Source organism: Pelophylax lessonae (genome assembly GCF_965119305.1).
Source record: "Pelophylax lessonae genome assembly, chromosome: 6".
In the NCBI taxonomy this organism is placed as follows: domain Eukaryota; kingdom Metazoa; phylum Chordata; class Amphibia; order Anura; family Ranidae; genus Pelophylax; species Pelophylax lessonae.
In genome coordinates, this window is record NC_138773.1 from 307,164,371 (window position 1) to 307,190,962 (window position 26,592).

Genomic DNA, 26,592 nt, shown 5'->3' on the forward strand with positions numbered 1-26,592 from the left:
AATTGTCAGTTAAAGTAGCGCAGCACTAAATAGCAAAAAAATGGCCTGGTCATGAAGGGTGTAAAACCTTCTGAGGCTGAAGTTGAAGTTTTCAGCATGACTGCAGCCATGGCCCCGGTAGAATTACTTCAATCCGAGGACGTGCAGGTGTGTCCTATGGGCGAGAAGTAGTTAATGACCCCCCCATCCATGAGTCCGGCCCTCTCATCTACATGCAGGGCGCCGGACGCAGGGAGTTCAATGGGGCTTTTTTTTTTTTTTTTAGCATGTGATTAGAGGCTCTAATAGGCTAAAGAAAAGGGTGGGCTCGGGGCGCAGAGCACTGCGCCCCAAGCCCACCCAGTTGTGTGACAATAGCGAATGAAAATTTGCTATTGTCACACGGATCCTCCTCCTGGCCAATCAGGAACGGGTCCTGAGACCCGTTTCCCGATTGGCCGAAAGGAGAAGCCATGTCATTGGGCATGGAGGAGGAGGGAGGAGACTGAGGGGGAAGAAGCCGAAGCCGCTGCCGCTTGCTGCTGCAGATGTCCAGGCGTCCAGGCATGGTGAGTGAGCCAGGATGGTCCTGCTGGGATACTGGGGGGGTATGGTGTGCGGCCCGGTGTGGTCCTGGGGGGCGGGTATGGTGCGTGGCCTGGTGTGGTCCAGGGGGGGGGGGTGCATGGTGTGGTCCGTCTCCCGCAAACCGGCCCATGGAGCACCAGCCGCCACTGATCTTTGTACAACTGGGAGGGAGCCGGATAAACTGAACCTTTTTACCCTTGAACCTCTTTAAATGGCTCTCTGGTCTCAGGGAACCCCTTCTATCTATGATATCTGCAGCTCACAGGAAATTAAAGTGAACAGAAAGTTGTGGATACTACATTAGGAGAAGTATGGACTTTAATTTTTTTTTTTTTTTTTTTTAGATTCATACTTACCTATATGGATACAGTATTGGTCCGATTCTGCATCTGTCCCCCCTGCCGGGTCTAATACTGAGAACCGAGCGATTGAACATCACTGATCGCTGGGTTCTTACAGCTCCCTGAGCAGAAAGCTGGTGACTGTCAGTCATCAGCTCTCTGCTCTGCACCCCTCCTTTGCTCACTGGAACGCTAGGCTGTGGAGAGGGCAGGAGCGGCCGGCTCAGGCTCTCTGTGGCTCGCTGAGAGGCTGAGCCAGGTGATGGTTCAGGCATGTGGGCGGATCCCAACTCCATGGTTGCAATCTTGCCCGAGCCTGCACCGGCTCTGTGACATCAGCAGACAGCGGACTTCAGACCTCTGTCTGCTAAAAACAGGTCAAAGGAGTGCAAAATGAACTGCACTCCTGTGATCCACAGGAGAAGTACAGCCCAATAAGCTTTGGTTGTACTTCTCCTTTAAGTATTTGTCACTCAAGGCTGCTCTATACAGAACCATTATTTTCAGCAATATTAATGAAATGAAATAAATAATAATACTATTGGCCAGAAAACTAACACAGACCCTTGCTTCCTCACATTAGTAGTCAGTGGGAAAAGGGCCCCTTACATTTGTGATCAATGGGAGGAGGACCCCCTTACATTGGTGGTCAGTGGGAGAAGGACTCTCTTACATTTGTGGTCAGTGAGAAACGGGCCCCTTACATTGGTGATCAGTGGGAGAAGGACTCCCTTACATTGGTGATCAGTGGGAGAAGGACTCTCTTACATTGGTGGTCAGTGGGAGAAGGACTCCCTTACATTGGTGGTCAGTGGGAGAAGGACTCCCTTACATTGGTGATCAGTGGGAGAAGGACTCTCTTACATTGGTGATCAGTGGGAGAAGGACTCCCTTACATTGGTGGTCAGTGGGAGAAGGACTCCCTTACATTGGTGGTCAGTGGGAGAAGGACTCTCTTACATTGGTGGTCAGTGGGAGAAGGACTCCCTTACATTGGTGGTCAGTGGGAAAAGGACTCCCTTACATTGGTGATCAGTGGGAGAAGGACTACCTTACATTGGTGATCAGTGGGAGAAGGACTCTCTTACATTGGTGATCAGTGGGAGAAGGACTCCCTTACATTGGTGGTCAGTGGGAGAAGGACTCCCTTACATTGGTGGTCAGTGGGAGAAGGACTCTCTTACATTGGTGGTCAGTGGGAAACGGGCCCCTTACATTGGTGGTCAGTGGGAGAAGGACTCTCTTACATTGGTGGTCAGTGGGAAACGGGCCCCTTACATTGGTGGTCAGTGGGAAACGGGCCCCTTACATTGGTGATCAGTGGGAAACGGGCCCCTTACATTGGTGATCAGTGGGAGAATGACTCCCTTACATTGGTGGTCAGTGGGAGAAGGACTCCCTTACATTGGCGATCAGTGGGAGAAGGACTCCCTTACATTGGTGATCAGTGGGAGAAGGACTCCCTTACATTGGTGGTCAGTGGGAGAAGGACTCCCTTACATTGGCGATCAGTGGGAGAAGGACTCCCTTACATTGGTGATCAGTGGGAGAAGGACTCCCTTACATTGGTGGTCAGTGGGAGAAGGACTCCCTTACATTGGCGATCAGTGGGAGAAGGACTCCCTTACATTGGCGATCAGTGGGAGAAGGACTCCCTTACATTGGTGATCAGTGGGAGAAGGACTCCCTTACATTGGTGGTCAGTGGGAGAAGGACTCCCTTACATTGGCGATCAGTGGGAGAAGGACTCCCTTACATTGGCGATCAGTGGGAGAAGGACTCCCTTACATTGTTGGTCAGTGGGAGAAGGACTCCCTTACATTGGTGGTCAGTGAGAGCAGATATACACAGAGCCCTGGGGAAAACTGATCCTAAGATCCCAGCTTAGTAAGGCCATAGCCCATCCACTAAACAACTATGTTGCCCATGTATAGTATGTGACATTAACATCTGTATATATATATACATATATATATATAATGGAGGATTAAACCCAAATACTCACCTCCATCACAAACTGTCCGGCATATGTTCCTGTCATGGTGGAGCTCTGCCCAGCAGCCAGGATGCCAATAGCCCAAATGTAGAGAGCAGCAGGTCCAAAGAAGCAGCCCAGGATAACACCCTAATGGAAGGCAGAAGCATAAAGATTTTGGTACATGAACTATATTAGTGATATTAAAGGTAACATATGCCATACTTACCTGCTCTGTGTAATGGTTTTGCACAGAGCAGTCCTGATCCTCCTCTTCCTGGGTCCCCCGTCGGCGCTCCTGGCTCCTCCCCCCTGTTGAGTGTCCCCACAGCAAGCCGCTTGCAATGGGAGCACGTGTGCCAATGGGTGCGTATGGTGCTCAGATGTTCTCTGGGCACCGTACGTGTTTCGTCACATCTGACCTGAAGATGTCAGATGTGACGAAACACATAGGGAGGAGCGGATGTTTGCGACGTCATCACACATCCCAATACCTGGAAGAGGCTAGCCTAAGCCCAGGGACCGGCTATATTATAAGATAAGCACTTATGTTTTTAACTTTGTGAGTATATGGTACATCTTAATTCATTTTAAGTTAGCGGTTTTACACAATGTTGTTCCTTTGGTTCTTTCCTATATTACGCTGGAGCTTTGGAATTTGGATGAGGATGATTGCTGATGGAATAGCCGGACAAGAGGAGGGTTACACTATCCTGTGTGGAACGTTACAGATACAGATGAGTTTTGACTCTTCTGACCTATAGAGTCCACATATTCTGGTAAGCGCGTTTGGCAGAGCGCATGGTGGCGAATCACTGAGGTGGTCAATTTGAAGGAAGAAGCTTTGTATATTTTGGATGAAGATCTTCACTGTTGTTGTTTTGGGACTCTACAACTCTGCATTTTATTTTATGGACACATTTTTGCCGATGGTCATCTTATTTGATTGGCGCTGCACCTATGTTTAAATTTACATTTTTCAAATTAGTATAGTCATTCCCGGGGTTTTTTTTCAAATGAAACGTGGGGGAGCGCATTTCTGGCACCTCCAGCACTGAATGTATATAATGCCAAGGGTTTCTGGGGTGGGCTGGGGTAGATCTATTGTTGCTGGGGTTGAGTCTATTGTTGCTGAGGGGGATTTATCACCTCTGGGGGTATCTATTGTCATTGAGGGGGGTCTATTGTCACTGGTGGGGATCTATTGTCGCTGAGGGGGATCTATTGTCACTGAGGGGGATCTATTGTCACTTGGGAAATCTAGTGTCGCTGGGAAGGGAACTATTGTTAGGGGGGAATCTATTGTCGCTGGGGGTCCTATTGTCTCTGGGGGATCTATTGTCACTGATGGGATTCTATTGTCACTGAGGGGGATCTATTGGCACTGAGGGATTCTTTTGTCGCTGGGAAAATTTATTGTTGCTAGGGGGAATCTATTGTTGCTGGGGGGTTCTATTGTCGCAGGAAGGGGAACTACTGTTGCTGGGGGGATCTAAATTTGCTTGTGGAATCTATTGTCGCTGGGAAGGGAACTATTGCTACTGGGGGAATCTATTGTCTCTGGGGGGATCTATTGTCGCTAAGGGAGATCTATTGTTGCTGGGAGAATCTATTGTTGCTGGGGGACTCTATTGTCGCAGGAGAGGGAACTATTGTTGCTGGGGGGTCTATTGTCGAAGGAGGGGGAACTATTGTTGCTGGGGGATCTATTGTCACTTATAGGGATCAATTGTCACTTAGGGAATCTATTGTCGCTTGGAAGGGAACTATTGTTACTGGGGGAATCTATTGTCTCTGGGGGATCTATTGTCTCTGGGGGAATCTATTGTCACTGAGGGGGGGTCTATTGTCACTGAGGGGGATCTATTGTCACTGAGGGGGGTCTATTGTCGCTGAGGTGGATCTATTGTCACTGAGGGGGGTCTATTGTTGCGGGGGGTATTTTGTCGCTGGGGGGTCTATGGTTGCTGGAGGGTCTATTGTCGCAGGAGGGGGAACTATTGATGCTGGGGTAATCTATTGTCGCTTAGGGATCTATTGCTGTTGGGGAGGAGCTATTGTTGTTGAGGAGGGTTGATTGTTGCTAGGGGGTCCACTGTTGCTGGCTGCAGGATATCTACATTACTACCTTTTATTACCAAACTACTTAGCAACAAAAAATTATACTTGGTCCTGTATTCTCTAGTTAGGGGGTGGAACCAATGATGGTAATCAGAGGTGGGTAGGGGGTGGAGACTTGGAAGGGGGGGGGCGGTAACCTGCACCTATTCTGAGAAAAAAAAGCACTAGTTATTTCATACATTGCTACATCATTGCTCAAAAAGCTCTTGAACCATCCAATAGAAAATGCTCAAATTTTTATCATTTCCACGGTGATCTGTTCTAAAGGTTGAAAGACAATGTCAATGGAAAACAAAATGGTCCAAACATGTCAGGACTCAGACAGGGATGGCACCATAAACTGAACAGGCTCTACAGCACAGTGCTGTCAGTCTAACATTGGGAGCTTGCTAGCAGGGTGATGACTTCATCAGTGTCCTGCTGTTTCTTCATTGTTCAATGAGCCGGCTTCACCAAACTACACTCCTTGAGCCTGGGTTCACACTGCTGCGAATCTTGAGCGGTTTAGATGTGGGGGCAGCACAGTAGGGGGGGACCAGGGGAGCACACAGGGGCCCAGAGACAGCAGAACACAAGTGAACTGGATAGGAGGAGTGGCGGGGGCAGCATACAGAGGAACCAATCTCCTCCGTTTTCCTCCTGCAGCTACAGGAGGAAAAAGGAGGACAGTGATTTCTCTACATGCTGCCCCTGCCGCCCCTCCTATCCAGGTGTACAGGGGAGCCACACAAGCCACCTGGAGCATGGGGCCCGGTTGCAATTGCAACCCCTGCAACCCCTGTAGATACGCCCCTGCCGCCGTGGATTTGCAGGGTTCCTGAATCGCATATGTAAAGGTAGAGTCCACCTTTTGGTTTCACCCGTAGTCCCCCACCCTCATTATTTTTTTTATTGAGCGTGGCCGTGCAAGGCTCTGCCTGCCAACCACATCACCCAATTGCAGGGATCTGTGAATAAACAGACTACAAGTCCTATCTTCCACCACACACACAACAAGTAATACAATTCGGACGCGGCTCTCTTACCCCGCTGTAGATGTCCACCGTCAAGGACTCGTTGTTGGGAGGGAAGACGTCTTTGTGGGGGCTGCTGCTATTCTGACATTCATTGAACTGAAACCCAGACAGGAGCAGAATAAGTCATTCAATGCATACAGTGAAATCTATAATGAGGAACAATACATGTCAATGCATACAGTCACATCTACAATCAGGAACAATACATCTCCGTACGGATATCTTCCCATCACATTCTCAGACATTGTCTGGCAGTTTAAGAGCAGCTCTTCATATCATCTTCATTATAGAAAATGACAGCAGAATCCACATTTCATGACAGATTTGTGATTTTCCGAGTGAATAATTTCTAATATATTAAATCTCCCAGTAATTCTTACAGCAACAACAGAAGAGATATTATTGTCAAAGAAGAATTGGAAGTAATTGCAGCCAATAGGCAGCCAGACTGCAGATATAAGGAGATGTCTGCGACATGCGGGAAGTGCACTGAGCCCAAACCTGAAGATTGGCGATATTACGTGTCACAGGTCTCCAGATTACAAATGTGTGCAACTAAACCCCTGTATTTTACCCATACTGTTAGACAGGATCATTTGGATGGTAGGCAGACTGGTTGGTGAGTTGAGCTGGGAATTTTTCTGGTTTTGTCTCCAAAATACAGCCTGCAGCAAGGTTTTATCAAACCTCTTGACATAAGGGGGAACTCTGATAGGAATTCTGGTGTAAAGGGGGACTCTGATGGGATCTCTCATATCTGGGGGGACTCTAATGGGGACATTTGTATAAGGGGGATCTCTGATGGGGACTCTCATGTAAGAGAGGCTTTGATTTAAGGAGGGACTCTAATGGGGACTCTCATGTATGGGGGGAGACTCTGATGAGGGCTTTCATGTAAGGGATCACTCTGATGGGGACTCTCGTGTATGGGGGGGGGAGACTCTGATGAGGGCTTTCATGTAAGGGATCACTCTGATGGGGACTCTCGTGTATGGGGGGGAGACTCTGATGAGGGATTTGATGTAAGGGATGACTCTGATGAGAACTCCTAAGTAAGGGGGATTCCTATGGGGGCTCTCATGTAAGGGGGTATTTTGATGGAGACTCATGTAATAGGGAACTCTGATGGGGACTCTCATGTAAGAGGTTTGCTGTAAGGGTGGACTCTGATGGGGACTCTCATGTAAAGGAACGGGGGGGGCTGTCATGTAAGGAAGGACTCTGAAGGGTGCTCTCAGGTAGGGGTGGACTCTTATGAGGGCTGTCATGTAAAAGAGGACTCTGATGGAAACTCTCATGTAAGGAGGGAATCTTATGTAAGGGGGAACTCTGATGGGGACTCTCATGTAAGAGGTTTGATGTAAGGGACGACTCTGATGGGGACTTTCATGTAAGGGGGGGTAGGCAGCTCTTATGGAGGCTGTCATGTAAGGAAGGACTCTGATGGGAACTCTCAAGTAAGTGGGTACTCTGATGGAGACTTTCATGTAATGGAGGACTCTTATGGGGGCTGTCATGTAAAAGGGGACTCTGATGGAAACTCTCATTTAAGGAGGGATTCTTATGTAAGGGGGATCTCTGATGGGGACTCTCGTATAAGAGATTTGATGTAAGGGAGAACTCTTATGGGGGCTGTCATGTAAGGAAGGACTCTGAAGGGTGCTCTTATGCAAGTGGGTACTCTGATGGGGACTTTCATGTAAGGGATGACTATTATAGGGGCTGTTAAGTAAGAGGGGACTCTGATGGAGACTCTCATGTAAGAGGTTTGATGTAAGGGAGGACTTTGGTGGGGACTCTCATGTAAGGGGGGGGGGGCTCCTATGGGGTCTGTTATGTAAGGAAGGACTCTGAAGGATGCTCTCATGTAAGTAGGTACTCTAAAGGGGACTTTCATATAAAGGAGGACTCTTTTGGGGCTGTCATGTAAAAGGGGGACTCTGATGGAGACTCTCATGTAAGGAGGGAATACTATGTAATGAGGAACTCTGATGGGGACTCTCATATAGGGGGTTTGATGTAAGGGTGGACTCTGATGGGGACTCTCATGTAAGGGGGGTAGGTAGCTCTTATGGGCGCTGTTATGTAAAGAAGGACTCTGAAGGATGCTCTTATGTAAGTGGGTACTCTGATGGGGACTCTCATGTAAGGGAGGACTATTATGGGGGCTGTCATGTAAAAGGGGACTCTGATGGAGACTCTTATGTAAGGAGGGAATCCTATGTAAGGGGGAAATCTGATGGGGACTCTCATGTAAGAGGTTTGATGTAAGGGAGGACTTTGGTGGAGACTCATGTTGGGGGGGGGGGGGGCTCTTATGGGGCTGTTAAGTAAGGAAGAACTCTGAAAGGGTGCTCTCATGTAAGGGAGGGCTCTTCTGGGGGCTGTCATGTAAAAGGGGACTCTGATGGAGACTCTCATGTAAGGAGGGAATCCTATGTAAGGGGGAACTCTGATGGGGACTCTCGTGTAAGGGGGGCTCCTATGGGGTCTGTTATTTAAAGAAGGACTCTGAAGGATGCTCTCATGTATGTGGGTACTCTCATGGGAACTCTCATATAAAGGAGGACTCTTATGGGGACTGTCATGTAAAAGGGGACTCTGATGGAGACTCTCATGTCAGAGGTAAGGGTGGGCTCTGATGGAGGCTCTCATGAAAGGGGCGGGGGATCTCAAGTAAGGGGGATTCTGATGGAGACTCATGTAAGCGAGATGGTCATGTAAGGGGGGACTCTGATGGGGGCTGTGATGTAAGGGGGGACTCTCGTGTCATAAGATGGGAGGCTGCAGCAGAGGCTGATCTGTGTCAGACATTTGTGAACACAGCCAAAAACTGAACTGTTGATGAGTTGTGATATTCTACTGTATGGATTGTGTCAGGCACACATACAGCATCTCACAAAAGTGAGTACACCCCTCACATTTTTGTAAATATTTTATTCTATCTTTTCATGTGACAACACTGAAGAAATGAGACTTTGCTACAATGTAAAGTAGTGAGTGTACAGCTTGTATAACAGTGTAAATTTGCTGTCCCCTCAAAATAACTCAACACACAGCCATTAATGTCTAAACCGCTGGCAACAAAAGTGAGTACACCCCTTACTGAAAATGTCCAAATTGGGCCCAATTGGGGCAACCTGTGAAGCTCTGGTGAACTCCGTGCCCAAGAGGGTTAAGGCATTGCTGGAAAATAATGGTGGCCACACAAAATATTGACACTTTGGACCCAGTTTGGACATTTTCACTTAGGGGTGTACTCACTTTTGTTTCCAGGAGTTTAGACATTAATGGCTGTGTGTTGAGTTATTTTGAGGGGACAGTAAATTTACACTGTTATACAAGCTGTACACTCACTACTTTACATTGTAGCAAAGTGTCATTTCTTCAGTGTTGTCACATGAAAAGATATAATAAAATATTTACAAAAATGTCAGGGGTGTACTCACTTTTGTGAGATACTGTATATATATTATTATTTAACATTTCCTCTGTGTAAAGCAGAGGAACACGAGTATAATCCATCTGTACCAGGAACATAGTTGCTGAGGATGTGACACAGCACATTATATGTATGTGACTGATGAGTGAGAGCTGCAGCCCACCGGGAATATGCCAGTCTTCCCTATGGCCAGTCCGGGCCTGTATGTATGTGACAGGTATAAGGACGGGGTACTCACAGCATCCATGTTGGTCTTGTTATAAAACGCCTCGGCAAACACAGACATGACAAAGAGGTTGATGAGGAAGGAGATGAGCAGAGCGATGGTGGACTCGATCAGGAAATACTTGTTGGCTTCGCTCACCTCCTGCTTCTTCTTGCGATCCACTTCTCTAGACTGAATACATCACTGAATGTTAAAGCTGAACTCCAGACAGATAGAAAAAATACAAAGGGATGCGACTCTGTAATCATTTCATGTATCTTTTATATATAAACGATGTCAGTACCTGAATGTGACCTGATATCCGCCTCTTCCACTCCCTGTACAGCAGGGCTGGAGTGTGAGAGGAAGAAGCAGCACAAGGAACCAGGGCCGTCTTTAACACAGGGCAAAAGGGGCAGCTGCCCCGGGCCCAGCCATTGCTGTGGGGCCCAAAGCAGCTGCCCCTTGAGCCCACATTGCCCACAGTTAGTTGATAAGTGCATTTGGTAGGGCCCAAGAAAATATTTGCCCAGGGTTCAACCAATACTAAAGATGGCCCTGCAAGGAACCAATCAGTTTATGTTATAACAAGAAGCATTCTGATAGGAGAGAAGAGGAAAGTGACAGAGAGATGAGCTAATCCAGGGGTATGCAAACTGTGGTCCTTCAGATGTTGCAGAACTACAAGTCCCATGACGCAAAGCAAGACTCTGACAGCCACAAGCATGACACCCAGAGGCAGAGGCATGATGGGAGATGTAGTTTTGCAACAGCTGGAGTGCCAGTTTACATATCCCTGAGCAAATGCTGTGCTTCTTCTCCTTTCCCCATCCAGTCACAGGCTGGGGAGACCTGGGCTCAGAGGAAGTAGATTGATTGATGCTGGCCTACCACTTCACAATTATGTGCCACTTTGTGTTGGTCCATCACATAAAATCCCAATAAAAATACATTTACGTAACATGACAAAATGTGGAAAATTTTAAGGGGTGTGAATACTTTTTCAAGGCACTTTAGGTACGTTATCTGGCACAGAGCGGTCGCCCTGCCGCTGTATGTGTATGATGGGCGGTCTGCAAGCAGGGCCGTCTTTTCCAATGGGCATGCCTGGCTGGGCATGCCTGGCGGTTGCCCGGGGGCCCCACTTGCCAAGGGGCCCCACACACATGGTGGCAATTACTGTCCCCCAACAGGTCTAGGGCCCCCCCGTTGTTGTCCGCCGGTGGCTCGACTCGAGTCTGCACTGCACACTGGTTGCTAAGGCCAGCCGATTGGCATCTAGCAACCAGTGACACTCTGAGAGCAGACCCATGATGCACAGCGGAGGAGGAGGATCCTCCTCGACGGCTCGTCCTCCTCTCCGCGCCTAGAAGACTGGCTCCGCCCACCTCCTCCCTTCATGTGCAGCCGTTGTGAAAGGTAAGGCAGCCAGCCCAGCTGCCAGGCTGCTTGATTTTCTTTATTTTTTTCATTTTCTCTCCATCGACACAAGAGACAACTACCTGGAGAGGATATACCTTACTATATATTGGTCCCTGTAATATGTATATAGTAAGGTATATATCCTCCAGGTAGTAGTTGTACTCTCTTGTAGTATATAGTGTTCCCTGTAATCTGTATATAGCTATATACATATTACAGGGACCAATATATACTACAAGAGAGTACAACTAACTACCTGGAGGATATATACCTTACTATATACATATTACAGGGAACACTATATACTATAAGAGACTCTTGTAGTATATAGTGTTCCCTGTAATATGTATATAGTAAGGTATATACTCCAGGTAGTAGTACTCTCTTGTAGTATATTCTCGTGGGTGATTGTGTAGGCAGGGGGCCCCAGTGCACTGCATTGCCCAGGGGCCTATAAGGCTCTTAAGATGGCACTGTCTGCAAGCAGTAAAAGTGGTTCTAAAGTCAGAAGTTTTTTTTTTTTATCTTAACGTATTCTATGCATTAAGATAAAAACCTTTTGCATGCAGTTCCACATTCAGCCCCCCTAATACTGAACCTGAGCCCCCTCTCGATCCAGAGGTGTTGCACGACAGCCTCGGCTCCCTCCTGATTGGCTTAGACACAGCAGGGGGCGCCATTGGCTCCCACTGCTGTCAATCAAAGTCAGTGAGCCAATAAGGAGAGCCCACGTGTAAGAAAAATATATTTAAAAAAAAACATTCTTAATTTATTTTTCTCAAATATATTCAACATATATTTGAAATACTACAATTTTGGCCATATTCAATAGATTTCTAAAATGTTTTTCCCTAAATATATTGGAAATATATTTTTCTTCCATATGGGAGATAAGGGGCTGGGAGGAGACTGGAGCCACGACTCCATGTCTTAATGGACACACAGAGCAGCAGCTTAGCTCCGGTGCCCCCATAGCAAGCTGCTTGCTGTGGGGGCACTCAGCAGGAAGGAGGGGCCAGGAGCAGAGGGGAGGGACCCGAGAAGAGGGGGATCCAGGCTGCTCTGTGCAAAACCAACTGCACAGAGGAGGTAAGGATAACATGTTTGTTATTTTTAAACAAAAAAAAAACCAAGACTTTAATATCACTTTAATGAACACATTACCTTGACCAGCGAGGAATGCAGGTATATGTTGTGCGGCATAATAATGGCTCCAATTATTCCGACAGCTTGGAGTAATTCGGGGGATCCACAGCCAGAGCAATATGGGTAGAACATTCCCTTTATCACCTCTTTCTGGTCGGGGTGAACCACCACATACTGCGGGGGACACAACAATGTAAAAATCAATCGGGGACACGATGATAATAATGATAGAACAATACATCCAAGCTTAGCTCAGTACCGGCATCCTGGTGTATTTACTAAACTGGATTCATAAATATTTTTTAAAAGGAGTCTGTAGATATTTGATGACAATATGGTATGGTATGCCAGATCAGGCAGGGCTGCAATGTATCGCATATATGCCAACCACATTACATTTTCTTTGAAGTGGTATTTAAAGTGCTACTAAACCCACAACAGTAAAATCAGTCTGTATATGCAGTAAAGCATGCTTGTTATACTGTGGCAGCTAACGGGTTAATCCCCTGCAACGTATAAAAAAAGGCTGTTTGATCATGTCTTTTCTGATCTTCCCCTTCTTCCATTGTCCCATCCTGATAGAACAGAGCCTAGAACAGAGCCTAGAACAGAGCCTAGAACAGAGCCTAGAACAGAGCCTCTGGGAAACTCTGCATATTTTGCTTAGCTTGGTGTGTATTGCTAGAGATTTTTTTTATTTCTTGGGAGAGTGCATGTGATCAGTACAGGGCCAATCAGCACTGTCCAGACAGAGAGTCAAGAGTCCTGTAGCCTCATAGGACAGTCAGAGCAGAATGAAAACCCCTCCTACAAGCTTTAACCAGACACTGATAGAAGTCACAAGACTGTTATATGCTGCTGATGAGAAAATGTATTTAGCAGTTTATATTTACTAAAATAATTGCATTTCCATGTTCTGTGCACTGTGGGAGGCCAGATATAGTGACTGCAGGCTCCCAGGGAGACCAGATATAGTGACTGCGGGCTCCTGGGGAGACCAGATATAGTGAATGCAGGCTCCTGAGGAGACCAGATATAGTTAATGCAGGCTCCTGGGGAGAGCGGATATAGTGACTGCAGGCTCCTGGGGAGACCAGATATAGTGAATGCAGGCTCCTGGGGAGACCAAATATAGTGAATTCAGGCTCCTGGGGAGACCAAATATAGTGAATGCAGGCTCCTGGGGAGACCAGATATAGTGACTTCAGGCTCCTGAGGAGACCAGATATAGTTACTGCAGGCTCTGGGGCAGACCAGATATAGTGAATGTAGGCTCCTGGGTAGACCAGATATAGTGAATGCAGGCTCCTGGGGAGACCAGATATAGTGAATGCAGGCTCCTGGGGAGACCAGATATAGTGAATGCAGGCTCCTGGGGAGACCAAATATAGTGAATGCAGGCTCCTGGGGAGACCAGATATAGTGACTTCAGGCTCCTGAGGAGACCAGATATAGTGAATACGGGCTCCTGGGGAGAGCAGATATAGTGACTGCAGTCTCCTGGGGAGAGCAGATATAGTGAATGCAGGCTCCTTGGGAGACCAGATATACTGAATGCAGGCTCCTGAGGAGACCAGATATAGTGAATGCAGGCTCCTGGGGCGAGCAGATATAGTGACTGCAGGCTCCTGGGGAGAGCACATATAGTGAATGCAGTCTCCAGGGGAGAGCAGTTATAGTGAATGCAGGCTCCTGGGGAGACCAGATATAGTGAATACAGGCTCCTGGGGAGACCAGATATAGCGAATGCAGAGTCCTGGGGAGACCAGATATAGTGAATGCAGGCTCCTGAGGCGATCAGATATAGTGAATGCAGGATCCTGAGGAGACCAGATATAGTTAACGCAGGCTCCTGGGGAGAGCAGATATAGTGACTGCATGCTCCTGGGGAGAGCAGATACAGTTAATGCAGTCTCCTGGGGAGAGCAGATATAGTGAATGCAGGCTCCTGGGCAGACCAGATATAGTGAATGCAGGTTCCTGGGTAGACCAGATATAGTGAATGCAGGCTCCTGAGGAGACCAGATATAGTGAATTCAGGCTCCTGGGGAGACCAGATATAGTGACTGCAGGCTCCTGGGGAGATCAGATATAGTGAATGCAGGCTCCTGGGGAGACCAGATATAGTGAATGCAGGTTCCTGGGTAGACCAGATATAGTGACTGCAGGCTCCCGGGGAGAGCAGATATAGTGACTGCAGGCTCCCGGGGAGAGCAGATATAGTGACTGCAGGCTCCCGGGGAGAGCAGATATAGTGAATGCAGTCTCCTGGGGAGACCAGACATCGTGACTGCAGGCTCCCGGGGAGAGCAGATATAGTGAATGCAGGCTCCCGGGGAGACCAGATATAGTGAATGCAGGCTCCTGGGTGGACCAGATATAGTGAATGCAGGCTCCTGGGGAGATCAGATATAGTGAATGCAGGCTCTTGGGGAGGCCAGATATAGTGACTGCAGTCTCCTGAGGAGACCAGATATAGTGACTGCAGGCTCCTAGGGAGACCAGATATAGTGAATGCAGGCTCCTGGGGAGATCAGATATAGTGACTGCAGGCTCCTAGGGAGACCAGATATAGTGACTGCAGGCTCCTAGGGAGACCAGATATAGTGAATGCAGGCTCCTGAGGGGAGATCAGATATAATGCCTGCAGGATCCTGGGGAGATCAGATGTAGTGACTGCAGGCTCCTGGGGAGACCAGATATAGTGAATGCAGGCTCCTGGGGAGACCAGATATAGTGACTGCAGGCTCCTGGGGAGACCAGATATAGTGACTGCAGGCTCCTGGGGAGACCGGATATAGTGAATGCAGGCTCCTGGGGAGACCAGATATAGTGAATGCAGTCTCCTGGGGAGACCAGATATAGTGAATGCAGGCTCCTGGGGAGAGTAGATATAGTGAATTCAGGCTCCTGGGGAGACCAGATATAGTGAATGCAGGCTCCTGGGAAGACCAGAGATAGTGAATGCAGGCTCCTGGGGAGACCAGATATAGTGCCTGCAGGATCCTGGGGAGACCAGATATAGTGACTGCGGGCTCCTGGGGAGAGCAGATATAGTGACTGCGGGCTCCTGGGGAGAGCATTTATAGTGAATGCAGGCTCCTGGGGAGAGCAGATATAGTGACTGCAGGCTCCTGGAGAGAGCAGATATAGTGAATGTAGGCTCCTGGGTAGACCAGATATAGTGAATGCTGGCTCATGGGGAGGCCAGATATAGTGAATGCAGGCTCCTGGGGAGATCAGATATAGTGACTGCAGGCTCCTGGGGAGACCAGATATAGTGAATGCAGGCTCCTGGGGAGAGCAGATATAGTGACTGCAGGCTTCCGGGGAGAGCAGATATAGTGACTGCAGGCTCCTGGAGAGAGCAGATATAGTGAATGCAGGCTCCTGGGTAGACCAGATATAGTGAATGCTGGCTCATGGGGAGGCCAGATATAGTGACTGCAGGCTCCTGGGGAGATCAGATATAGTGACTGCAGGCTCCTGGGGAGACCAGATATAGTGAATGCAGGCTCCTGGGGAGAGCAGATATAGTGAATGCAGTCTCCTGGGGAGAGCAGATATAGGGAATGCAGGCTCCTGGGGAGACCAGATATAGTGAATGCAGGTTCTGGGCTTAGTAACACTTTAGGTCCTAAAATGAAAAAACGAAATTCCAGTCCCCCCTGCAAGTTAATGGCATAATGTACTAGTAAGCACCGCATACTAGCACATTATGAAAGACTTACCTGTAAAACGGATCCCTCCAGTGGCACGCTGTCACTGCTGTCAGGGCTTCCATCTTCACCCAGCGTTCCTTTCGCCGGCTCTGGCAGCAGGAATGGCTGAGCCACGATGACGTCACTCTCGTGCATGCACACAGGAGTCGTGGCACATTTAGTGTGTCCTCAATTAAGAGCGCAATGCACATGTGCAGATGCACTTTTAGGAGATATTGATTTTACCTACAGGTAAGCTTTATTATAAGCTTACCTGTAGGTAAAAGTGACAAAATGGAGTTTATTACCACTTTAAGTTATTTGGAATCTGCCCGACATCTATGCCTCACCTCATATCCGAAAGTGACCGCCATAATAGTGATCAGGACGCCAAAGAAAGCTTCAAGTTTCCGCAGACCTGTCAATCAGAAAAAATATGCATATTTTATAAAAGCAAAGGCCCTGGAGAATATAATGATGGCTGTTGCAATTTTTTATGTCACACAATATTTGCGCAGTCATTTATCAAACGCAAATTTTCAGGAAAAAAAATACACAAAAAATAACATATGAGTCCTGCACTGCTCTGTAAATCACATGCGATGCCTGTGCGATGCAAATTCAGCCATACAGATTGTATGGCTGAATTTGCATCGCATTCGGGCACAACACGCACAGGACCCTTTTTTTTGGGTCCGCACCAGAATCGGATTGCATGAGTGTTCACACCTATACGATCTGATTCATGTCCGAACTGACAGTTCACACTGCGATATGCGAACTGATCTGGGGTTGTCATTAACTGTGTATGGACACCTCCAGCGATTCTCATATGGCAGTGTGAACTGCCTGCGAGTTGAATGCAATGCGGGAAACCGCAGTGGATTCGCAGGGTTCCCGCATCGTATAAAGCCCCGTACACACGCAACGATTATCGGCCGACCGATCGTCCGACTTTTGTCCAAGTTGTGTTTTGTTGGTTGGAATGTGCCTAGACTGCACACACATTTTCTCGGCCAACAAAATTCTACTTCAGAAGTGATGTCATGTGTTGGTTTGCTTTCTTTGTTTTCTTGCTTCTCTGAGCATGCCCAGACTTACTCATCAGATTTTTCCCTGTTGAAATCTGTACTGACTGCACAAAAATTGGCCGTTGTGTTGAAGGCCAACAAAGATTTTATAGCCTGCACACCAGATTTTTTTCGGCCGAAAAGTCGGAGTTGGTTGTCGGAAGCATCATACTAACAAGCCGAAAATCGGCCGATCGGACGTTGGCCGAAAATTCCCTGCCAATTTTCGACGCGTGTGTACGGGGCTTAAGTCTGAACCGGGACTAAAAGATGATGTTGCATCAAGTAAATAGATACCAAACAGATCAAGATTTAAAATTGCGCACGCCAATGAAATGGTGACAAACTATGGTACTTAAAATTGTCCACAGGTGACGCTTTAAAAACCTTTATAGGTCATCAGTTTAGAGTTCACTGTGAATTATGTCCCTAGAATTATTGCTCTCACTCTGACGTAAGCGGCGAGACCTCACATGTGTGGTGCAGTCACTATTTACATATGTGTTCCGGTTCTACACAAATGCGTGTGTGTGTGTGCAGGGGGACAGGGGTGATTTTAATTTTTTTTTTTTATTATTTTATTTCAATTTATTTATTACCACTTTTTACATTTTTGTCATTTAAAGCGTAACTCCACTTTTGATAAGAAAAAAAAAAACATTCCCCTCTGGGTGATTTCTGAACATTGCAAGGAATTATAACAAACTTTGTTGCAGATTCCTACCTTTTGTTATTCTAAATAAATCACTATTTGTTCCTCTGTGCTGAGTGGGTCTAATGGGAGTGGTTTCATAATTATCAATCAGCTGTGCAACTTCAGAGCACTAATGAGGAAAGCTGCTGGGCCTGCATCCCTTTAAACGTGTTCCTATTGGGAGTATCTCACCAAAAATTACATTTTTTTGTTGCATTGGATGTCTAAAATCTGACTTGTATCTTAGTGCAGACTTCTGGGAAAATTGGTTAGCCAATCACACAAGCAGGAAATGATGTTTCTGGGGGTGTGGTCAGTACACATTCATTGTACAGAACACCTCTAGGCGGCCATATTGCATTTTCAGAAAATTACAGAGCTGCAGATTGAAAGGGAAAGGTCATTTTTAATAACATTCAATTACAATATGACTTGTGTTGCAATTGTATACGCTATATTATATTTTCTTTATTTGCTACTTTTCCCTCCCACAAAGGTGGAGTTACCCTTTAACTGTATTGCCATCACAGCTTTAGGCAGTGACAGGTCTACTTTATGGTGACATTGAGGGTCTTTTAGACCCCTGAGATACAGAGGAGAGACAGCCGCTCAGGTGAGGACAATTCCACAATCAGAGGTCGATTGCACATCAGATCCGCGATCTAGGCAATCTATAATTTCAAAGACAAATAGATCGCACTCCGACATGAAAGGATCAATCGATTTATTCATATTCCAACATAACAGTCATGGGACATCATAGACAGGATGACCAAAGAAGCAACAGTTGACGCGTTTCATGAATCACATTCGCTTAACTGTTTGCCGACCACACGCCATGTATTTACTGCGGCAGTGTGGCTCCCCAGGCAAACTGACGTAAGGCTTTGTCGGTCGCGAGCAGGGAGCTAGGGGTCAAACGCGCGCCGCCAGCGGCACGCTTCCGGCCCCAGTCGGGAGCAGGGAAGCCGATGTACGGGTCAGGCAGCTCCAATTGCTGCTTGCCACCCACGATCGTTCCCCGCTGAGAGAGAAGGACGGTCAGCTGTTGTAAACACAGCCGACCGTTCTTCTCCCTGGGATGATCACAGAGCGCCTGTGATCCTTCTATGTAGGAACGCAAGTCTCTATGGTCATTTCACAAGCCACACCCCCCCTACAGTTAGAATCACTCCCCTAGGTACACATTTAACCCCTTGATCACCCACAGTATTAACCCCTTCCCTGCCAGTGTCATTATTATAGTAACAATGTCACTGGTCCCCCCAAAAGTGTCAAAAATGTCAGTCAGGAGTCCGATCTGTCCGCTGCAATGTCACAGTCCTGTTAAAAATCGCAGATCGCCGCCATTACTAGTAAAAAAAAAAACAAACAATAAAAATGACATAAATCTTTCCCGTAGTTTGTAGACGCGATAACGTATGCGCAAACCAATCAAAATACGCTAATTGCGATTTTTTTTACCAAAAAATATGTAGCAGAAAACAAATTAGCCTTAAATGTTAAAAAAAAAAATTGATTTTTAATTATTTTTTTTGAGAATGTTATATAGCAGGAAGTGAAAAATATTGTTTTTTTTTTTTAGAGTTGTCGCTCTTTTTTTGTTTATAGCACAAAAAACGGAAAATTGTATCATACTTACCGTAATTTTCCTTTCCTGGTGCCTATCCATGGCAGCATACTAGTGATAGAGCTCCGCCTCGACTCCACCTTCAGGATCAGTGAATAGCATAAATTAAAAGGTATAGCCCCCCCCATCATTCTCCGTAAATAGGAAAACCGAGGGAGGGATAGTATGCTGCCATGGATAGGCACCAGGAAAGGAAAATTACGGTAAGTATGATACAATTTTCCGTTTTCCTGGTGCCTCCATGGCAGCATACTAGTGATAAATAACTAGCTTACACGGGTGGGATAATGCTTAATCAAAAAATAAAGTTTAATTAGACAAAGACATTGCTGCTTGAACAACTCGTCTTCCAAATTCAACCGTCGTTAGGGCCCCTGGATCAACTCTATAGTGTCTGAGAAACGTGTGCTGTGACGACCAAGATGCCGCCCTGCATATTGTCTCCAATGAGACGTTTGCTCTCGTTGCCCATGAAGTTGACACTGCCCTTGTTGAGTGTGCGTTCACTCTGGAAGGAACATCCATGTTTTGTGCAGTATAGGCCTTTTGAATGGTCTTGACTACCCAGGATGCCAAGGTCCTTTTTGAGGCTTCCTTTCCTCTGTTTTTACCCCAAGGAATCACGAAAAGCTTTTCCGAGTTCCTGAAGGCTGCTGTCATTTCCAGATAGGCTTTTAATATCTTGGGAACATCTAGTTCCTGACACGAATCTGAGAAGACTGGTAATGCCCATGGTTCACTTAAGTTGTCTGGTGTAGTCACTTTCGGAGTAAAACCTCGAAGAGGCCGTAGCTCCACTCTGTCAGGAAAAAACGATATATGCTCCTCCCCTATTCCTAGGGAGTGCAAGTCTGAAATTCTTTTGCCGGAAGTGATCGCCACTAGAAAAACTGTCTTCAAAGTCAGGTTCCATAGCGAAATTTGCTCCACCGGCACAAAAGGGTGTTTGGACAGCATCTCCAGAATCAGAGGAAGGTCCCACTGAGGAAAGGGACTTCTACTTGGAGGACGAATCTTAAGAACTCCTCTGAGAAAGGTGATTACCAGCGGATTATCTGCCCATCTGATGCTGGTTGCCGCTGAAATCGCTGACACCTGAACTTTAAGTGTACTCAAGCCGAGACCCCTGTCTAGGCCAGACTGAAGGAAGGCCAATACATTTGAAACAGAAGGCGTGATGGGATCAAATTCTTCTGTTTCCGCGTAGGACACAAACCTATTCCAGATCTTAGCATATACGGAATTGGTTGCTGGCTTTTTGGCTTTGAGGAGAGTATTGATGACTTGCTGGGAGCATCCTAAGGATTCAAACCGCCTCCTCTCAACAGCCATATTCGAAGGTTCAGAGTCTGTGGTCTTGGATGGAACCTCCCCCCCTGTGATAGTAGGTGAGGAAAGGGGGGAATCTTGATCGGGGAGCATACGCTCATGCGTAGGGCCAATGGAAACCAAGGCCTCTTCGGCCAATACGGAAGGATTGCCAGTATCTGTACTGGTTCCCTCGTCAATCTCAGTAAGAACCTGTGAATTAGGGGACGTGGTGGAAAGGCGTAGCCTGTCGTGAACCGCCATGGGCAGGACAGAGCATCCACTTCCTCCGCTTGCGGGTAAGGGAGACGTGAGAAGAAACTCGGGAGCTTGGAGTTCTCTGGAGTTGCGAATAGATCTACTTGTGGGAGATCCCATAGGCTGAGGATCTGCTGAAAAATGTGCGGATGTATTGCCCATTCGTTGGTGTCCTCGAAGTCTCTTGATAAATGATCCGCCACTGTGTTCAATCTGCCTGGTAGATAGGCTGCTCTGAGGGCCACCAGATACCTTTCTGCCCAGATCATAATGGGCTCTACTTCCCTCAGGAGGGTCCTGCTGCGGGTTCCTCCCTGCTTCTGGATGTATGAAACCGCTGCCCTGTTGTCTAGGCGTAGTAGGACCCTCTGCGCCCTCACCTGAGGAGCTAGTGAGGTTAGTGCCATGAATGCCGCCCTCAGCTCCAGAATGTTGGAAACCAAGCCTTTCACCGGAAAGGACCATCTCCCCTGAATCTGTATTGTTTCGCAATGCGCTCCCCATCCCTGGCTGCTCGCATCCGATGTGATCATGGTCCAGGAATGAGAACCCAGATGGTGAGGTTTGGCGAGATTCTCCGGATCTGTCCACCAATGAAGGCCTCTGCGCATTATCGATGTTATCTGGATCGTTTGCGAGAGTTGACGTGTGCGCCACTGGGACAGGAATCCCGACTGAAAGAACCTCAGGTGCCAATGTGACCATGGCACTAGAGGGATGCAGGAAGACATTGAGCCGATCAGACTCATACATTGTGAAGCTGACATGTAGTCCCTTCCTATGGCATGAAGTGTCTTTTGAATTATTGCTGTTGCCTTCATTTGGGGTAGAGAGACCGTGCCTCTGGCCGTGTTGAATTCTGCCCCTAAGTATACCATCACCTGGGTTGGAGATAGTTGACTCTTCTGCCGATTTACTAACCACCCTAGATCCTTCAGGGTTTGTAGTAGAATGTCCCTGTGGAGAATCAATTTCCGTGGACAGTCGGCTAGGAGGAGGATATCGTCCAGGTAATGATATACTCTTAATCCTTTCTCCCTTAGGGGGGCAAGGGCCGATATCAAGACCTTTGTGAAGACTCTTGGGGATGTGCACAGGCCGAAAGGCAGAGCTTGAAATTGTAGGTGGACATGACCTACTGCGAACCTTAGATATTTTTGGAAGGCGGGAAGTATAGGAATGTGTAGGTAGGCATCTTGCAGATCCACAGATATCAACCAATCCATAGGCTGTACTGTTTGGATTATTGTCTGTAAAGACTCCATCTTGAATCTTTCCAGATGAATATAGCGGTTTAGACCTTTCAAATCTATAACCGGCCTCCAACCCCCTGTCTTCTTCTCCACCAGGAACAGGGTTGAATAGAAACCTGTGAAGCGTTCCCCATAGGGTACCGGTACCGCCGCTTGTTGAAGTTGAAGTGAAACTAGAAAGTCCTTTAAGGCCTGTGCCTTCTGTGGGGATGATGGTAGTGTCGTCTTTTTGTAAGTCGCCCGAGGTGGTTGCTGTTGGAATGTCCAGAAGTGACCGTAACGGATGGTAGAAAGGACCCAAGGGTCCTGGCATTTTGTCATCCAATTTGGTAAGAAGTGGCGAAGTCGGGCTCCCACTGGATCGGTCACTTCTTTTCTGGCGTCAAAAGGACTTTGTCTCCCCTTGTGGGGTAGTGAGATTTTTATTTTTTCTGGATGCAAGAAAGGAAGACTGGGTACCTTTCCAGGGCCTCTTATTGTCCCTGAATGGATGGGTCTGTCTGTAGCCTCTAGAATTTGACTGGCGGAACCTTGAGAGGAAACCCCTTGTTCTGCGTTCCTTCCTATCTTGTGGAAGAATACCAGTCTTTCCTCCAGTGACCCTGGAAATGGCCTTCTCCAATCTTTCACCAAATAGCGATTTACCATCAAAAGGTATTTTGCACCAGCTCTTGCTTTGATGCCAAGTCAGCCGTCCAAGGCCTCAACCATAGTGCCCTCTTAGCCATCACTGAGTGGAGCATTGAACGAGAGGCGCACCTAATTGTGTCAATGGCGGCTTCTCCCACGAAGTCTGCCGCTAACTTCAATTCCTCAAGTGACTTGATAATATCCTCTTTAGGGACATCCTGTCGCAGAGCTGTCTCAACGTTGTCAGTCCAGGAATGAATGGCACTTGAGACTGAAGTCAGCGCAATAGCGGGCTTACAAGCTGCCCCTGCGGCCAGATAGCCTCTTTTTAGGTCAAGATCAATGCGCCTATCCAATGGATCTTTAAATGAAGTTGAATCTTCCATTGGAAGGGTCATGTTCTTCGCTAGACGCACCACCGCTGCATCCACTACTGGCATGGAGGATAAGGCTTGTATTCCTTCTTCCGGCAACGGATAAAATTTATTCACTCTGTTGAAGGAGAATTTTTTATCTGTCTTACTCCATTCATTCTCAATCACTTCCCTTATTTCTCCCATTAAAGGGAAAGCGACTTGTTTCCTCTTGAGAAAAGGGAAATATGACTTTGACTTAGGCCGGGTTTCCGCTGGTTCATCCCAGGCGATGGCCTGCTTAACCGCCTGAATAAACGGCTGAACTAAAGCAAAGTTGAAACCTGAAGGCTCTTCTTCATCTGAAGATTTGTCCGAATGTTCCTCCGAGGAAGGATCTCTAGTGGCTGGAACTGCGCTAACAGTGATAGCGGAAGGACCTGCGATCACCGGATCCGATTCCTGTGGCTGAGAAGCCTGTGGTATAGGACGAGCTGGGATGGTGGACATCAGCTCTGAAATTGAGTCCTTCATTGTTTGTTTAAGTAGATCAACTACTTGGCGGCTCTCCGTGTCACAACTGGCCGCATAATCCCTGAGACAGTCTTTACAGACCAGCTTTCTCGGGAGGGGTTCCGCGCCACAAGACCAGCACTTTTTTCTCGAAGAATAATGTGGTGAAGGAGAGCGATAACGGCTTCTGGATCTTGATCTCTCTGGGTATCTTGAGGAATGTGACCTGCGATCAGGACTGTGGTCATCCCGTCTTCCCGATGACTTTTGAGATCTCTTCGATGGTACTGGACTATGACAAACCAAAAATAATGGATGTCAATGGCGCACTCTTTTTTTTTTTTTTTTTTAATACTCACGAAAAGTTGGTCCCATACCTATTACGGTCAGGTGGATCTTGGTTTCGTGAGGAATGACTCATGGTAAGGGCAAAAGGATCAGCTGAAAAGGGAAAAATTATAAAAGAAAAATATGTATACAAATATATATATACATATATATAAAGGAAAGGTAAGAACGACAGCCTGAAATTACCTACCGAGTGAGAGCAAACAAAAGGGGTCTGCAGGGCAAGGCTAGCTGAAACCGAAGACACTACCACTCTAAACTTCCTGCCTTAAATACCTCAAGCTCCACCTCCACCTGAACCGAGGTACCAATAGGATACAGGAAAGCCTTTAATCGGATCCCCCCCTTTTCTTTTTTTTTTTTTTTTTTAGTACCGCCTCTTTAAGGGAACAGCCAAGTATGCTGTCCCTAATCCATTGCCAAATTTAACCTCCCCAGTCTGTTTCCTGATATAATCATTTGTAAAAATGTACTTGTTTTAAATTATCATTAATCTATATTTTATTTGTCCTTTTTCCCTTCTTTTTTTTTTTTTTTTTAAGACCACGGCAAAATGGCCGCCGTGATCTCTACCGCGCATGCGCCGCCGCCGCGAAGTTACCGCGCATGCGCAGCCGCCGCCGCAACCCGACGTGTCGCCGCACCGCTGCTCCCACCGAAAAAATGGCCGCATCGGGAGTCAATGCGCATGCGCCGACCGTCGCGTCATCACAGCGCGACCGGCGCGAACGAGACACGAGGACGCCACGGCCCCAGGACCCGACATGGAAACCCTCGGTAGAAAGGAAAATAAATGCTAACAAAGGATACAAGGCACAAACCCCAGGTACAGCTTAAATAAAAGCAGGCATATTAAAATGAATAAATAGTGGGAAAATTCTACCTAAAGGGGAGCCAGTACAGGAAACAAACACACCATAGTAGACAAAACAGAAAAGCCAGGACAGACTGCTGATCCTTCTGCCACCATAACTTCCACCTCATATGTAATGATTTCCATATACATACGTATCAACACAAATGTATTTATATATGCATATAAATATATCTTTAGAAAAGACGGCATATTTGTTCCACGTTAGGAAACGCCGTTACTCACAGACCCCAGAAGATCCACAGAAGGGGTTCCCAGTCTTATTAGCGCGTTTAGCGGCCCAAGAACAGGGACTGCACACGGGAGAGGCTGAACCCGGTGGAAGCTGCCCGTTTTCACAGGCAGAGGTAGGGACATACTGCCATCTTCACTGCTCAAGAGGTATGAGGAAAAAAAGGAGAATGATGGGGGGGGCTATACCTTTTAATTTATGCTATTCACTGATCCTGAAGGTGGAGTCGAGGCGGAGCTCTATCACTAGTATGCTGCCATGGAGGCACCAGGAAAATAAAAATCACACAGGTGATCAAATACCACCAAAAGAAAGCTCTATTTGTGGGAAACAAAGGACATTAATTATTGTTTAAGCACAGTGTCGCACGACCGCGCAATTGTCCGTTAAAATAACGCAGTGCCGAATCGCAAAACATGGCCTGATCATTAACCACTTTACCACCGGAGGATTTTCCTGCTAAAAGACCAGGGGTTTTTTTGCGATTTTTTTACTGCGTGACTTTAACGGACAATTGCGCGGTCGTGCGACGCTGTACCTAAACGAATTTCACGTCCTTTTTTCCCCACAAACAGAGCTTTCTTTTGGTGGTATTTGATCACCTGTGCGATTTTTGATCACGCGCTATAAACAAAAAAAGAGCGTAATTTTTGCAAAAATAACAATATTTTTCACATTTTTTTATATGAAATTCCCCCCAAAAAAAATGTAAAAATCAAATTTTTTTAACATTTTCGGCCAATTTGTTTTACGCTACCTATGTTTGGTAAAAAAAATCGCAAAAAGCGTATTTTGATTGGTTTGCGCAAAAGTTATCGCGTTTACTAACAAAGGGAAAGATTTTTGTCATTTTTGGTGTTTTTTTTTTAAACAAGTAATGGCGGCGATCTGCGATTTTTTTTTTTTGCGGTACTGCGACATTGCGGCGGGCAGATCGGACCCTTGACTGACATTTTTGACACTTTTGGGGGTACCAGTGACATTACTGCAGTAATCAGTGCTATATATATGCATTGTTACTGCAAAAATGACACTGGCAGGGAAGGGGTTAACTGTATTGGACAGGGAGGGGTTAAGTGTGTCCTAGGGGCGTGCTTCTAACTGTAGTGGGACATTCCTATTGGTGTAAAAAAAAAGATCAACGGTTCTACATAGTAGAACCGTCTGATCTTCATTTTTACACAGGGGAGAATGACAGGCGGCTTGTTTACATAAGCCGCTCTGTCTTTCTCCCGCTGTACCGGCGATCGTAGTGTGACCGGTGGACATCGGGTCCGCCAGTCACACTCCCGCACTCCTCCGTGAACGAGCCGAGGCAGGCGCGCGCCTTGGCGGGCGCGCGCTCGCCGGCTATTGGCTCTAGAAGGAGTGACAGGCGAGCGACGTAGACCTACGTCACTCTGCCTGGCCGGGGCCGACTGCCGCAGTAAATATACTGTGAGCAGTCGGCAAGTGGTTAAGGGGGAAAATCTTCCGGTCCAGAAGTGGTTAAT

The 26,592-nt window shown here is 47.0% G+C and overlaps 1 protein-coding gene across 1 annotated transcript in view; it reads right to left on the minus strand.

Annotated features, from left to right (window-relative positions):
• SLC11A1 (solute carrier family 11 member 1) overlaps window positions 1-26,592 on the minus strand; it is a 93,962-nt gene that overhangs the window by 23,132 nt on the left and 44,238 nt on the right. The window contains exons 7-11 of the mRNA XM_082260101.1: window positions 16,287-16,354; window positions 12,254-12,409; window positions 9,701-9,859; window positions 6,030-6,116; window positions 2,914-3,033 (exon numbers count right to left, since the gene is read on the minus strand). Coding sequence (XP_082116227.1) covers window positions 2,914-3,033; window positions 6,030-6,116; window positions 9,701-9,859; window positions 12,254-12,409; window positions 16,287-16,354 — 590 coding nt within the window. The remainder of the gene's footprint in view (window positions 1-2,913; window positions 3,034-6,029; window positions 6,117-9,700; window positions 9,860-12,253; window positions 12,410-16,286; window positions 16,355-26,592) is intronic.